Source organism: Rattus rattus, chromosome 5, assembly GCF_011064425.1.
Source record: "Rattus rattus isolate New Zealand chromosome 5, Rrattus_CSIRO_v1, whole genome shotgun sequence".
Classification (NCBI taxonomy): Eukaryota; Metazoa; Chordata; class Mammalia; order Rodentia; family Muridae; genus Rattus; species Rattus rattus.
Window position 1 is genome coordinate 137,386,932 of NC_046158.1, and position 14,596 is coordinate 137,401,527.

The window sequence follows — 14,596 nt, forward strand, 5'->3', positions numbered from 1 at the left end:
TGATTTAAACTAGGCCACCTTGAGATTCTTCTTCCAACCCGTCCCTGGTGGTGCTCCTGGCTCTTCGGCCAGGCTGTTTCTCAGTGCCCTTCTGGAGGCTTTGCCAGTTCTTGTTCTCTGCACATGTGCACGTCTTTGTGGCCTGTCCCTTTCACCGTGGCAGTGCATTCTTAAAGGTTGCCACTCTGGCTCCCACGCCTTCCTTGCTGTGGGCCATGCAGCCATCCCCTCGTGTTCTCTGGTACTGTGTACACACTTCTGCTGTCCAGCCTCCCAGGACTCGCACAGGTGACAGTGCCTGCTTCCAAGCCTTTGCTTGTTCTCTTCACTGTCTGTTCCCGACAGAGCTAATGTTGCATACACTTTACAGTAAATCGAAGAGGCTTTCTAAGAAAGTGCTTTGGAGGCTTCAGGCTATTGTTGTTTTACTTAAAGCTGCTAAAAAATGCTCCTGAAAAGCAAGCTGTTTCTTGCTTTGGGTTCTGCCAGTGACAGCATTGTGGCCTTTGGGAATTTCACTCTACAGTTTTGAGAAAATATCCAACATTTTTGTCTGTACCCTACACTTCATTCAGTAGTGCCTGGGGCAAGCAGGGAATCTCTTGCCTTAAAGGAAGCTTGAAGCCTATGTTGGAATGTGTGTTCAGGCATTGCTACACGTGTATGTGGGGCTGTGCTAGATCTTTGGAAGAGTACAGAGGAGTAAAAACAACTGTGCTCTGCAGGGAGCCGTCCCAGATGTGGGCAGTGTTGGAAGTGGCTCCTTTGGGGTTTGGATTTTGTTTGCAGGTTAGTAGTGACATGTGCTGGTGTCATTTGTCTAAAGACTGTTCTTCTTCCCCTTTATCTTTTAAAGTCAGACACTCAACAGGCTCCCTGGGTATTCTGGTCTTGGCAGCTCACTCTGGTCTTCTCAGGACCTAGATGATCAAAACCATTTATACCATTCTTTCAAATACCTATGACTTCCCAAAAGGTTCATTTCCAAATCTAAATAGTTCTTTTATATTGCAGTATTGATTCGAGGGTAATTCATTATCTTCAGGCAACTTGTAGAGTTTGCCTTTACAATAAGAGATTTTTTGGAACTTTAAAAAATATTTCTATTTGTTTATTTTATTAAATTTTTCATTACGTATATATGAACTGGAGTTATAGACAGTTGTGAGCTGCGACGTGGATGATAGTAACAGAGCCTGGGTCCTCTGCAAGAGTAGCCAGTGCTTTTTCCACTTCACATCCTAGTCACTGCCCCTTCTGGTCTCACTGGGACAGCCAGTTCTCCTAACCACTAAGCTACCTCTTCAGTTCCACACACTGTAAGTTTTATTTTGCTCTCATGTTCATATCTGATAAACTCCTTTTGTGTGAGTTTTGCTGTAGTGGCTAAGTATGTGCGGGTCATACCACATGCCACATTAAACAGCTACTGTGCACACAGTTCTGTGAGGTTCACATGGAGACCATATGCGAGTGGGTTTTCTACTTCATATACTGATCTTTGCATTTCAGAACTAAAAGTGAACATGTAAATGGAAACTATGCAAAAAGAACTTGCTCCATCTAGAAAATCGCAGTTCTGCGCCCTTTTTTTGTCAGCTAAAACGCGGGTTACAAATGTATAATGAACAGAAAAAGATAGTAAAACTAAGAGTTGCTTTTATGCACAGTGGTACATTCCTGAAGTTCTAGGACTCAGGAGACAGAGACAGGAGGATTGCTAGCTTGAGACCAGCCTGAGCCAGCTTAGGCTGCAGAGGAAAGGTCCTCTCACCATAAACCATTATCTAGGATGAAGCTGAATAAAAGGCTAAGCCTGGAAGGGCAAGACCCTAAATGCCGTTCTTAGCACTAGAGAAAAACAGAAAATAGAAATGTTGAAATAAAGTAATTTTCCCTGTAACAAAATATATGGAGAGAAATTTGAGCTGTCTTGCTTGCCCTCGGTGTTTTAAAGTACTAAGAGAGTTCCTTTTTATTTTTAATAGTTTTTGAAGGCTGGGGCTTTTACAAAGGACTTCATGTGTGTCAGCCAAGTGTTCTGCCAGTGAGCTAGCATCCTCTTTTTACTTCTATTTATTTACTCTTTACTTCACTTTGAGGCAGGGCTTGCTGTGTAGCCCTGACTAGCCTCAGACCCTCAATTGTCTCCAGCTTCTGTCCAGCTGAGATGCAGCTTTTGTCACTAGACACACCCTGAAAGTAGCTGTGCTGTCAAGTGTTTTTGTGGGGTCACTTCTTCCGCCATCATCCTCTCTCTTCACTTTTGCTGCCAACTTGGCATCACCAGGCTCCTCTGCGGCGTCTGCCTCTCCGCTCCTCTTCGTGCCTTTCAGATTCGGACCCACCGTGGCTTCTGTCATAGCTTCTTTATTGTGCTTTCATTTTTATGGCCAATTCTCTACTTATTATTGTTATGAAATGTCAGATGGTTTCTGTCACTGAGAAATGGGATGGCACAGCTGAGGAACCGATGTGCCTGTCATTGATAGACATTGCAGAAGGGGAGTGATTGGTTATTGATTTGTGATTTGGGAACTGAAATATTAGAAAAATCACTTCATCCCAGGTTCAGAGTTAACATAGCTGGCAGTGAGACCTGAAGTGTGCTGCTGAGTGAACCTGAGAGAGCTGTTCTCTGCAGTAGCATTGTGGGAAACAAAGGCAGCCTCCACTGTAAATGTGGCTGCCTCGTTTCTCCTCTCCAACAGGCAAGAAAAAACAAACAAACAAACAAACAAAAAAAAAAAACAATCGATGCTATGGCCTGGCCTTCCTGTCACAACTTAGCTAATTCGTGTGTAAGATAGAAAACAAGAGCTCCATCCTTGGTTCCAGGTGAGACGCGAGTGAACGAGTGCACACCTTCCTGGCGAGTTACATGCAACAAGTTCCAAGGCGGGTGCCTGGTACCCCCCTTTAACAGAGAACTGCGTCTGAGTACAGCCAAAGAGTCATGGCGGAGCTGTCACGCCAGAGAGCCGTTTAACCTCCCTGGGTCCTGTTCCTCTTGTAACGCTCTGTTAAAACTGTTGGAAAGATGATGGTAAAGAAGCCATTGCAATGCCCTGCACATATTTGGTGTCCAACATTTCTGTTAAATGCAGATTTATCATTTAGATTTATTTCCCTCAGTTGTTTGTGCTTGTTTTGTGTTGCCCAATATGATGCCATAGAAATGATTTTAGAATTAGCACATCTATCATGATCATGTAAAGGCACAGGGGACAGATAATAAAGAATGCAGCTTGCCAGCCTCAGAAGTAGTTAACTCTAGAATGGAAATGTAAATAATTTCTTCCAGTAGTACAATCACATTTCTCAGTAATAGGTTTGGGGTTTTTTATTTTTATAATAAAATTAGGTTTATTCTGGTTTTAAAGAAAGAGTTTACAGGGTACTTGTACTTGAAATCTCTGACAGTTTAATTGATGAATCTCTCCCTCCTATTTATTTTCTGCAATGATCCTTGGAAGTGTAAAGCTGTTTCACGTGCAGTGTGTGTGGTACAGTGTGTTCGCTGTCTCCCTCATACATGTTGCTTTATTTCATCATGTTGCCTTATGCGTCTTAGCATTTTACTGTTTACTTCTTTTGAAGGGAGGAAGGTTCTAATTATGATAATTGGGACATACCACTTCCAGTAGCATTTCCTTGGACTCGAAGAGTCAATCTGAAATGACAGACTGGGAACTTTTTGTCTTTTCAATAACATAAGGAGCTACACCAATTTAAAATAACTGGCAAGAAAGCTAGCATGAAACCAATTCTGAGGATAAACAACTCCCGGTCCCCCCAGCCTTTGCCTGTGGTCACTGTACAGAGCACTAGATGCTTATCTAGGTGAGACATGCAGCTTACGCTTGTTCCTTTGTTTTCCCTAGCAGCGGAAGAGAAGAAGTCTCTAAAACGAACTTTTCAGCAGATACAGGAGGAGGAAGATGATGACTACCCTGGAAGCTACTCTCCCCAAGATCCTTCTGCAGGCCCCCTCTTGGTATGTGACTCCAGGCACAAAGTGACTCCTTAACTGAAGGAGTGGCCACAAGGTGGTGCTGTTACTAGTAGTGTGGCTTGTCAAAGGGCAGCAACCACAGTAGCACACTCAGCTTCCCAGACATCTGACTTCGCCCTGCCTTTTACATCTTGACTTTACAATGGGTTTATGTTTTACTTTGTCTTCTAAAAGTTAAAAGTACTCTAAAAGTAGACTTATAGGATGTAATAAAGATGTTCGGAGGCACTTTGCTGTTCCTGTTGCTGATAGCATTCTTGTTCATAAGCAGATAACATTATCTAAGCTATGTCTTGTAGCCATGGATAGTAAGTTTACTGCACTCCGTTATAAGTAGGCAGCAGGGATAGTCTTTGAGGATACATTTGCCTCACACAGTTCCTTGTGAGACAAACTTGATGTGGTTCATCTGTTTATTGTCAAAGGAAAAAACCCACAAAACAGATTAAGTGGCATTTAAGTAACTTGCCAAGTATCTTAATTTGAATTAAGATCTGTCGTAATTCAAAGTCATTGTCCTTTTGTGGTTTGTTTTATTTTTAATGATTTAAAGTAGAGTCTCACTGTTTAATGCCAGCTGGCTTTAAACTTGAGATCTTCCTGCTATGGCCAGATTACACCTGTACTACTAGTACGAGGGAGTCTGAGGCGGGAGGATTGATTATAAGTTCAAGATCAGCCTGGCTATGTAGTGAGACCTGACTCAGCTTCCCATTGCTGGTGACAGCTGTATGCTGTCCGTCACACTTGGCTGTCTGTGCCATTTGTTGACTGAGACTGCCTTGTGTTAATCTTTCTACATGGTCGTGCGTGGTCAGGACATAGGATAGATTAATAGGGCACATGAGTGCATGCATGCATGTGTGTGCACATGTGCTCTGTGTAGTGTTAAAACGATGGATTACACAGGATTAAATAATGGCAATGTCGGGTCAGATCTTTTCATCTAAAACCTTTAAAGAGGAAGAGCTTGGCTGATCCACTTCAGGGTAATCTGATTATTGCCTGCAGAGCAGCCGTCCTTAGGTCACTGTGCTCTGTCACCCATCAGCACCCTGGGCTTTCTCCACAGAGAGAGGACATACTTTTCTTGTTTTAAATTCCTAATGAGTTAATTTATTTGACGTTTTAATATTGGCAGGGATTTTTATTTTGTAAAGCAAACTCTAGAAAGAATTTAATCAGCCAACACACAGCTGTTCAGCATCTGGCATTTATGCCTTTTTTCTATATTATAGACTTTTATACTGTAAATAATGCTTCATTTGCAATTAAGTACCATGAACTAGAATCCATATTCTTCAGTTGCCAAAAGTATGCGCTTTAATTTTAACAGAATTCTATAGAGGCTTATTTATGTGTTTGTAGACCTAAAACAATTTTATGTCATTTAGAATCCATATCATTTCCATCCACAAAGTTCTGGAACTAATGACAGTTGTTTGTGTGACTTTTGGCTTGTTTTTAATGCTAAGAATGATGATTTTTGTCATTTGCCTCTGGCTGTTTCTCTTTAACCCCTTTATGTCTTAATGGATAATATTGTTTGCCTTTGCCCTTTATAGACTGAGGAGTTAATCAAAGCTTTGCAGGATCTGGAAAATGCAGCATCAGGGGATGCTACTGTTCGACAGAAGATTGCTTCCCTGCCCCAGGAAGTGCAGGATGTGTCCCTGCTGGAAAAAATTACAGGTAAGAAGGTGAAAAATAAGAAAGAAGGGGCCATCTGAAGTCATGCTTAGTCTGTAGGTAGAGACAACAGGGTGATGTTGGGTCTTCTGCCGTCTGTGTGTGTGAAAGCTCCTGGAGGGGCTGGGCGGTAGCTCCACAGTAGGAGTAGTTCCTGCTCCATTCACACACCTACACTGGGCAGCTAACAGTACCTTTAACCACAGCTCAGGGCATCTGATGTACTCTTTTGGCCTCCATGAATACTCACACACATACAGCATGCTTATATATACTCATACATATAAATAAAAATCATACAATAAATCTTGAGACCGGAGAGATGGCTAAGTGGTTAAGAGCTCTTACTGCCCTTTCATAGGACCTGGGTTTGGGCCCCAGCATCGACATAGTGGCTCATTTGCTTCTGACATCAGTTCCAGGAGATCTGATGCCATCTTCTGACCTCTTTCAGCACCAGACATTGCTGATATGCTTACATAATGCAGGCAGACACTCATACAAATAAGAAACAAACAAAAATCTTAAATAGGCAAAAATAAACTACAAAGAAAAGAAGCTTCCTAAATAAGTTGAGTAGTGATTTGAAGTTAGAGCAGGAATGCTGGGATGCCATAGCCCATCACTCTCTGAATAAGATGATTTGGCACCAGTGCAGATTGTGTATCTGTGGAGCAGTGGAGGCCAGGAAGGGATAGACTATGAACTGCTAACAGAAATGTATGATAGAGGGCTGCGTTGTTAATGTATTGCACACTGACAAGCCTGAAGATGATTCAGTGTAAAGAGTTGTAGGTGTTGAAGAAGGGAGTGCAGTATGAACCAATCTTGTAAAGAGCATGCCTTGTGCGGTACTCTATGTATGCCTCATGAGTCTTTGAAGAGTTGTATTCTCATGTGTAGGAAGGGATTGAGACTCTAAGAAGCTAGATGTCTTGACCAAGATCACACGGTCTTCTCACTGCAAAAGCCCAGTCCTTTCATCCCATTTGCTCCATAGGTCATTTCCCTCCATCTCCTTGAGCTGGCTGCTTCTTTGGCTTGTTCCGTGTTCACCTAGAGGAAGTCAACGTTCATAATGCAGTAACTCCCTTCAGTTGGCATGTCTTTGAGGCTCACTGTATATATAATAGTGTTCCTGGCATCATGCCCATAGCCTTTTTGGTATTAAATGTTAAGGAGAAGGCAGAGTTGGTGGGCAGTGAATCTCTAAAGGGATCAAGGTGATCAGGGAAAGCTTTCTGCTGTGGGAGTCTTTGAGCCTCCCTTGCTTTGGGTTTGTATTTTACCACATCTGTGAAGCCTGTCCCAACCCCCTTATTGAAAACGCTGATCTCACAACCAGAGCTCCACTTTTCCTCTACTGCTCTTCAGCTGATGAATATTCCAACGCTATGAATGACACCTTCCTACTAAGAATACAGACTTAGGGGCTGAGGGTGGATCTTGTCTCCTTCTGTCTGAGAACCAGTGCAGGAGGCAAGAGCTCAGGGATTTTGTAGGTGTCAGGAAGGTCATGCGTGGGAATTTGGAAGGCTCACTGGGGTAAACTTGTTGACATAGGAGAGAGGGGCTGGTTAAAGGTAAGTGCCTCTTGAGATCGCTGTTAAAGGGAGCGAGGAGGTGAGTTAGTAGCTGGGGAGAGCTAGCTGCTAGGGAGACAGGGAAAGCAAGCTTGGAGGACTCTCAGAAACTGGGTGTTTGAGTGAGTCAGCCAGGTTTGCAGGATTCTCCAGCCCACCAAGGCATGGTGAGGGCAGACCAAAGCACAGCCACTGTTGGCCCCAGGCAAGATCCTCTTCTACATTTGGACTGCATTTTTTTGTAGTGCCTACCCCGCTTTGTAATTGAAATAATTTTTTTCCTACACTATATTCTGATCACAGTTCCCGTCCCTCATCTCCTCCAAGAGCCTCCCCAACTCTCCACCAATCAACTCCACACTTTCTCTATTTTGAAAGCAAACAGTAAATAAAAGAACAAATAAACCAGAATTTAAGCAAGCAAACAAACAAAAAGACAGACTGAGCAGTGGTGGCATGTGTGCCTTTAATCCTAGAATTTGGGACAGAGGCAGGCGGAGCTTTGTAGCTGGCCTTTGCTGTCTACTGCATGAGTTCTTCTTTTTCCCACCCGTTATCTCCCTGCCCCCACCCCCGTTTCATCTTTCACTAGATAGGAGGGAAAGGGTGAAGGGGAGAGAGATCTCTGATTCTAATTTCTTCTCGGAGCCTGACTACTAACGAACTGGAACTAACACTCCTGAAACCCAACAGCCACCCGCCCCGCCTAGCAGGGCTTCAGCATTTATAGGCTCTGAAGAGTTCCCAGACTCCAGTGTCACACAGTGAAGAAACTGTCTGCAGCCGGCAAAGGCACGCACGCTAGAGCACGAGGCAGATCATACACAGCTGCTGCATGTGGTCCTGTGTCCCCATAGCCGGACTAAACAAAACATGTTTTTATCATGTATCTTGTTTGTTTTGTTTTGTTTTGTTTTTAACAAAACCAAAATTCCAGAATCCTCACTATAGAGCTCTGGGGTCAAAGCTAGCCTGGCTTACAGAGCTTATTCCAGGACAGCCAAGGCTACATAAAGAAACCCTGTCTCAAAAAGCCAAAATAATAATAATAATAATAATAATAATAATAATAATAATAATAATAATAATAATAATAATAATAGGTTGAAAACAAAAATTGGGGGAAGAACATAAGAAACACATATATACACAGACATAAAACCCATAAAATTAGAAAGTCAGGAACCATAATATATAAGCAAAGGACAGTAAGATAGATAAGTTACCCAAACAAAGCATTTCAAGACAGAACATCTCCTAAAGTACCATTAAGTACATTTTGTATTAGCCATCTACTGGAGAAAATAATTTTTCTTTGCAAGCATTTGACACTTGGAGGTAGTTAGGCATTGGGGCTCTTGTCTACTTCCTCTCTCAGCACTGGGCCCCCGTCTGGCTTGGACCTGTGTATGTCTGGTGCATGCTGTCACGGTCTCTTTGAGTTCATATGTGCATCGGTCCTGCCATGTTTGGAAGACACTGTTGCATTGGTGTCCTCCATCCCCGAAGACTCTCTGAGCTCTGAGGGAAGGGATTAGATGAAGATATCCCATTTAGACCTGGGTGTTCCAAAGTCTCTCGCTCTCAGCACATTGTCCAGTTGTGGGTCTGTATATGTTCTCCTACAACAGGAAGCTTCGATGATCTCATTTCCAGCCCACTGTGGCTTTGTGTAATTTTATTTTTTAAAGATTTATTTATTATATATAAGTACATCGTAGTTGTCTTCAGACACACTAGAAGAGGGCACCAGATCTCATTACAGATGGTTGTGAGCCACCATGTGGTTGCTGGGATTTGAACTCAGGACCTCTGGAAGAGCAGTCAATGCCCTTAACCACCGAGCCATCTCTCCAGCCCTGTGTAATTCTTGAGTGATAAAAAACACTATGTTTCTGGGTTGCAATTACTTGTATAAATGATCTGGTTTCCTTATACAAGTTCTTGAGGGTGAGAATTGACTCTTTAAAAAATATTATCTCTTAAGAATTGGTGTTCCTTGCCTCTTTTTTTTTTTTTTTTTTTTTTGCCACAGGACTCTAGCATCGTAATTACTGTTATAAAGAGATCAATAGTCAAGGACTGACCAAGCTGAAAGCAGCCACACTCAAGCTTGTCTGCAGTCTGGAGCACTGTAGTGCTTCCCGACCCTCTGCACAGTCCCTTGTCCCACCTTGTCTTGCTCCCTCCCTCCCCAGTGTTGTTCTCCGGCCCTGATGCCAGAGCATGATCTTCGGAGTGGGTTCCCATTGGGGAGCCCTCAGCAGCTCATTTCCTGCTGTTCACAGAGGCAAGAAAGGACCAGATGGCTGTTCTATGCTAGAAACTCCTAAATTCCACTGCCTTGAAAAATGCCAAGGGCTCTCAGATTTGTGTCACCGGATTGTCTGTGTAACTGCTGGCAGCTCTGGTGCCGTTTGTTCCAAAGCTTCAACCTGCTATTTTTACCCAGAAGACCTTTTGATTTTATTTACTTTAACATTTGTGTGTATGTGTATACCTGCATGCGTTTATATGTACCACATAGCATGTATGGAGGTGCTGAGATTGCATTGGACCCTCTGGATTGTGAGCTACCTGATGTGGGTGCTGGGCACCGAACCCATGTTCTCTACAACAGCAGTAAGTGCTCTTAGCCACTAAACCATCTCTTCAGTCCCCAAAGACCTTTTAAAGCAAGATGCATGTGTTTAAACTCCGGCCAGCAGCACAGTTACAGCAGCTCTTTATGTTCTGAGTTCTCTTTGTCACTGCTCACTCGTGACACCAGCCTTCGTTTACCACCTCCTTCCAAGGATGCCCTTGCTCACACTTCAGGGTTTGTTCTTTTTCTCCCCCCAACAGGTAGGTGACAAGCCATTTTTTGGACATGAAGTCAGTTTAGTCCATGATGACCAATACTTTGAAAATACAGCACATAGTAAGAAAAGGAATTTTTCTCCTTTCCTTCTCTCTTTGGATCTTGCTATGTAACCCAGGCTGACTGGGATTGGTGGCAGCCCTCCAATGAGGGCTGGAATGGTGTGCCGCTCGCCATACCTGGGGCTGCTGCTTGTGTGTTTTCACTCTTTCCATCGAGGGTCATGTTTACGTACATTTGAAAAGCCCTGCTTTTTGCAAGTGGGGAGGATGAGCTTGTTCTCAGGTTTCTCTTTCTCTGGCAAACAGAGTCCTACAGATGAGCTTCTGAGACCACATTCTAAAGCTCTCACAGAACTTCTGTTCTCTCAGTCTCTGTAAACCTAAGACATGAGCGCTTGCTCTGTTTCTTCGGAACAGTAGGGAAAGCATTCTTAATGTAGTAATATAAGCAAACATACTTCATCCCCTGAGAGGCAAGAGAAATCATTTCACAGATGACTCTTGAGTGCCTTTCTGCTGGTTTTGTTTGGAGAGCCTTTGCCGAAGCTCTTCAGCCAGCCAGCTTTCCCGCCCTGTCCAGTCGCCTCACTTCAGGCAGTTGAGAAGGGTGTCTTCTTGACAGAGTTGGTGCAGTTGGATTCTTGGCTAGCCCAGCACTGTTGGTTCACGGGTTCTGGTTTATTCTTGGACTCTGAACCTCCTCTCAGGAATGTTTGCAGTCATACCTGTGTGATTCGTGTGTGTTGTTTTCTGCTCTTATTTGTATTCAGACAAAGAGGCAGCTGAACGTCTTTCAAAAACAGTAGATGAAGCATGTCTGTTACTAGCGGAATATAACGGGCGCCTGGCAGCGGAACTGGAAGACCGGCGCCAGCTGGCTCGGATGCTGGTGGAGTACACCCAGAACCAAAAGGAGGTTTTGTCAGAAAAGGAGAAAAAGCTAGAAGTGAGTACATTGCAGGGCAGACCCGACTGCCTGATCACCGCACCCCCCCCCCCTTCCTACATCCCATGTTATTCCTGGATCAACCTTTTTATCTTCTGAAAACAAATGAGACGGGAGCATTCATCCAGTAACCATAATTACCGGAGCCTTGTTAGAAGTTGAAGTCATGGTTTTATATGTCCAGGAAAGAAAAACTCATATTGTGAAAACAGGGGCCTCTCAGTCACTGCTTTTAGGATCTTAGAATTGCCTCAGTATATTGTTGAGAAATTATAAGTTGAGGTACATAAGGGTTAGCAAAACCAAAGACTACTTATTGGTTGTATTTGGGAATCTGAGTTGTTTTGAAGTTTAGTTCTGGCATGTACATATGCGAAGGCCAGGAAGTCACCTGCCTGCAAGCCCTGCCTGTACATAGTTTGAAAGTTTAGTCTGCTTGTGTAGCCTGACTCCAATGGTGGGCAGAAACCCATTCTTCCTGAGTTGAGGCCATGTTCCTCAGTGTCTCCAGCAAGGAGGGGTTTAGAGTCGTCCCCTTGCTGTCTGGCTTCTTAATTCAGCTTAGCTCCTTGTCCCTGGGGAGCAGAGCCAGCACTGTGTGCTGTCCGGGGTTTCCTGTCCCACTTGGTAGACTGCATTTCTTAGCTTCTTCTTAGTTTCTTCTCTTTGTTTAAAAGATACATGGAAAAGAGTAGCAGAGGAAGACATGGGGCTGAGCTGGAGAATGTCATAGTGACCACAGGAAACAGCTCAAAGAGCCCCCTCAGTAGAAGGCCACCGTTCTTCCAGTGGGGATGTTCTGTATGGAGGGGGGGAACACTGAGCTAGCTCTAGTGATGTGCATTCTACATTCTGTGTTCAGCTGCCTGGAGAGGCAGTACCTCACCCTTCCCTACAGTGATTATGGGAGTTGTAATGGCTAGAGGTGCGGGGGACTTCAAATGCCTGGCCAGCTTGGTGTGGCAGATAAGAGACAGATGAACAGTAGTGTGGCTTTCATGTAGATTCAGCACTGACCACAGTCCTAAAGGAAACTTCATCAGCAGGAGCAGACGGCCATTTATCTGCAGCGCTCCTCTTTCACTGAGGAAGCATTTTCACTGTACCCTGGGACTAATAAGAGATTGTAATTAATGATTCTGGTTGTAAGTCATCGTGCCATCTGTTGAACTGCCCCTTGGCGACACATTAAGGGCTTTCTCTGATCTGTCAGACATTGATTATCATGAGCAGCTGTTGTTGGGTGGAACGTGGCAAGCCACCATAGAGGACAGTCTTTGAGAAGGAGACAGTTGTAGAGCCAGTTAACTCTTTGTTCTGTCGCTTCCCCATTTCTAATTAACTGTCTGTTGGTTGGGGGTGGGTTCGGGTGGGGCTTCTGCAGAATAGGTAACTTACTGGGTACCCCAAGAAGTTCTGAGGTACAGAAGATCAGAGGTCAGTCATTCTGTAGCTTTGGCAGCTCAGTTGTTGCTAGTTCACCAAATGGCGAGACATTGGAACCCAGCACTTGAGGATGGAGGAGGAAGATCCTGGCACCACAAGGCAGTCAGAGCTCAGGGTTCCTGTCCCAAACCATATCAACCAGCCGGCTGGGCTGGACCATTCATTGGGAAACTAAAATGAAGTTTGCTTCCATTTAAAAAGCAAATGACTAGATAAAATATAAAAGGCTGAGGGATGGCATTAGCTCTTCATCCATGCAGACATGAAAAGTCTGCTCTTCTGAATTTAAGGCTTCCTCTCACTCCTTGTAGTAGACAGATGTTCCTTCCATTCTGTCCTGAGGAGGATGGTGACACCCAGTGTACAGTTTGAGTGAAGGCTCAGTGCTGCATATCCCTCCACTTTCCTTCAGAACATAATCAGTCCTTAACACCACCAAATCAGAAGGCCAGTTAAAGCTGTTGGGAAACCTTTCATTGCCTTCCCACTGTACATGCCACATCCTGGACATAGAGTTGTTTCCTTGGGACTCTTTCCCCACGACTCTAATTAGGTAACAGTCAAGTTTTTCTGTATTCTTTTAACTTTGTATTTTCCTTCAGATAGCAAGCATCTCTCCCTCTTTCATTGATAACTTTATTTCGGGTTTCCAGTGGCTTCTGAACCTTGAAGGGGATGCTAGATCAGAATCTAAAGGGAGGGGACCCATTCTGGCTCACAGAAGGAAATCGCACAGTGAATTGTGTGAATAGCATAGATGGAACCGGCTAGCTAATGCGGTTAAGACAACAGTTCTGGTTGTAGTTTAAGAGAATCCCTGCTGAGAGTAAACCCTTTTTGTAAGAGGAACTGGCAAGGGAGCAGCCAGAGGCCTGGCAGTTTGTGAAGAGACTACCGTGTATGGACCTAGGCACTGGAGAGCCTGTGTCTTCAGAGAACAACCAGTCCACCTGTTCACCTATGGATGCATGTGCACAGATGTTAAGGTGCTGGAGGAGCGTCTCAGGAGCAAGGCTTTCCCTGAAGAACAGAAGCCTGCCTCCTTTCCTTCATGACATGGAAACAGACCAAGAAGAGCACATTAACAACATTGATTTGATCATATGTTTGTTAATGTGCATAGTGTCAAATGCTCGAGTTCTTTCTGAACGCCAGATGCCTACAGCTAGCCTCTTGAAGTCTGTTGGGCACTATGCTCTTTGACTAGGGACATATTTTTTCCTCAGAAAATGCTTGCTCTTGACGCAGATTCCTTAGGGGAAGCCACCTTTTCCTATAAAGAGAGCTGTTTCTAGGTCCACTCAGTGGTTTGGGAGATTTACTGTCTGGTTGCAGAGAAGGTATTAGTAAAGGTAATTGTGGTAGAAATTCTACGGTTTCCCCACTGTGCGCCCTTCCTTTTTCCTTTTAGTAGAGTTAGGATTCATTTAGAAATTATGCCTTTTTAACCATTTTTGTGCTGAGTGTCATGGTTGGCACTACTGTAGCACTCTTCCCTAATCTACAAACAAGGTCAAAGGGAAAGCCGAGGAAGGACTGCACTGCTTTGTGTGCTAATCCGAGAAAACCTAGAAAGGGAGAAGAAGCCTGTGGAGGGGACCCGTGTCACCAACAGCTCAGAGGGTGGGGCTACAGTGTGGGGCCTAAGGCAGGTGGACTGACAAGGGTAAAGCCAAGGGTGCCAGATCAGCTTCCAGACACCACTGTAGAGCAAGGGGACTTTGTTCTTGCTGACAAAGGTGACTCTCAGGCCAAGCAGGTGCTTAAAGCTCACTAGTCGTAGTCTGAGCAGGTTGAACAGAGTTCCTGTCTGTCATTTTGGTGAAATGTGGTGTGCATATGTTGTTCAGAGCTATCAGGATCGGGGTGGGGGAAGGTGAAGGAGAGAAGCTGCTTGTACAAGCTTTAAAGTAAAACCAAACACAAGGTCAGGTGCCTGCAGTCTCACCTCCTAGAACAGCAGCTTCGTGCATTAAATCATGGTGTGTCCGTGATCTCCTGGAGGGGCTGTCTATGGCAGGCAAAGACCGCCATGCAGGACAGAGCTCTAGGTGA

General features: G+C 44.3%; 1 protein-coding gene across 2 annotated transcripts in view; it reads left to right on the top strand.

Annotated features, from left to right (window-relative positions):
• Rprd1b (regulation of nuclear pre-mRNA domain containing 1B) overlaps positions 1-14,596 on the top strand; it is a 45,852-nt gene that overhangs the window by 15,121 nt on the left and 16,135 nt on the right. The window contains exons 4-6 of one of the 2 annotated variants that reach the window (XM_032904643.1): positions 3,888-3,997; positions 5,581-5,707; positions 10,920-11,095. In XM_032904643.1, the coding sequence (XP_032760534.1) occupies positions 3,888-3,997; positions 5,581-5,707; positions 10,920-11,095 (413 nt within the window). Of the gene's footprint in view, positions 1-3,884; positions 3,998-5,580; positions 5,708-10,919; positions 11,096-14,596 lie in introns of both variants that reach the window. The other variant, XM_032904642.1, reaches the window with a different exon arrangement.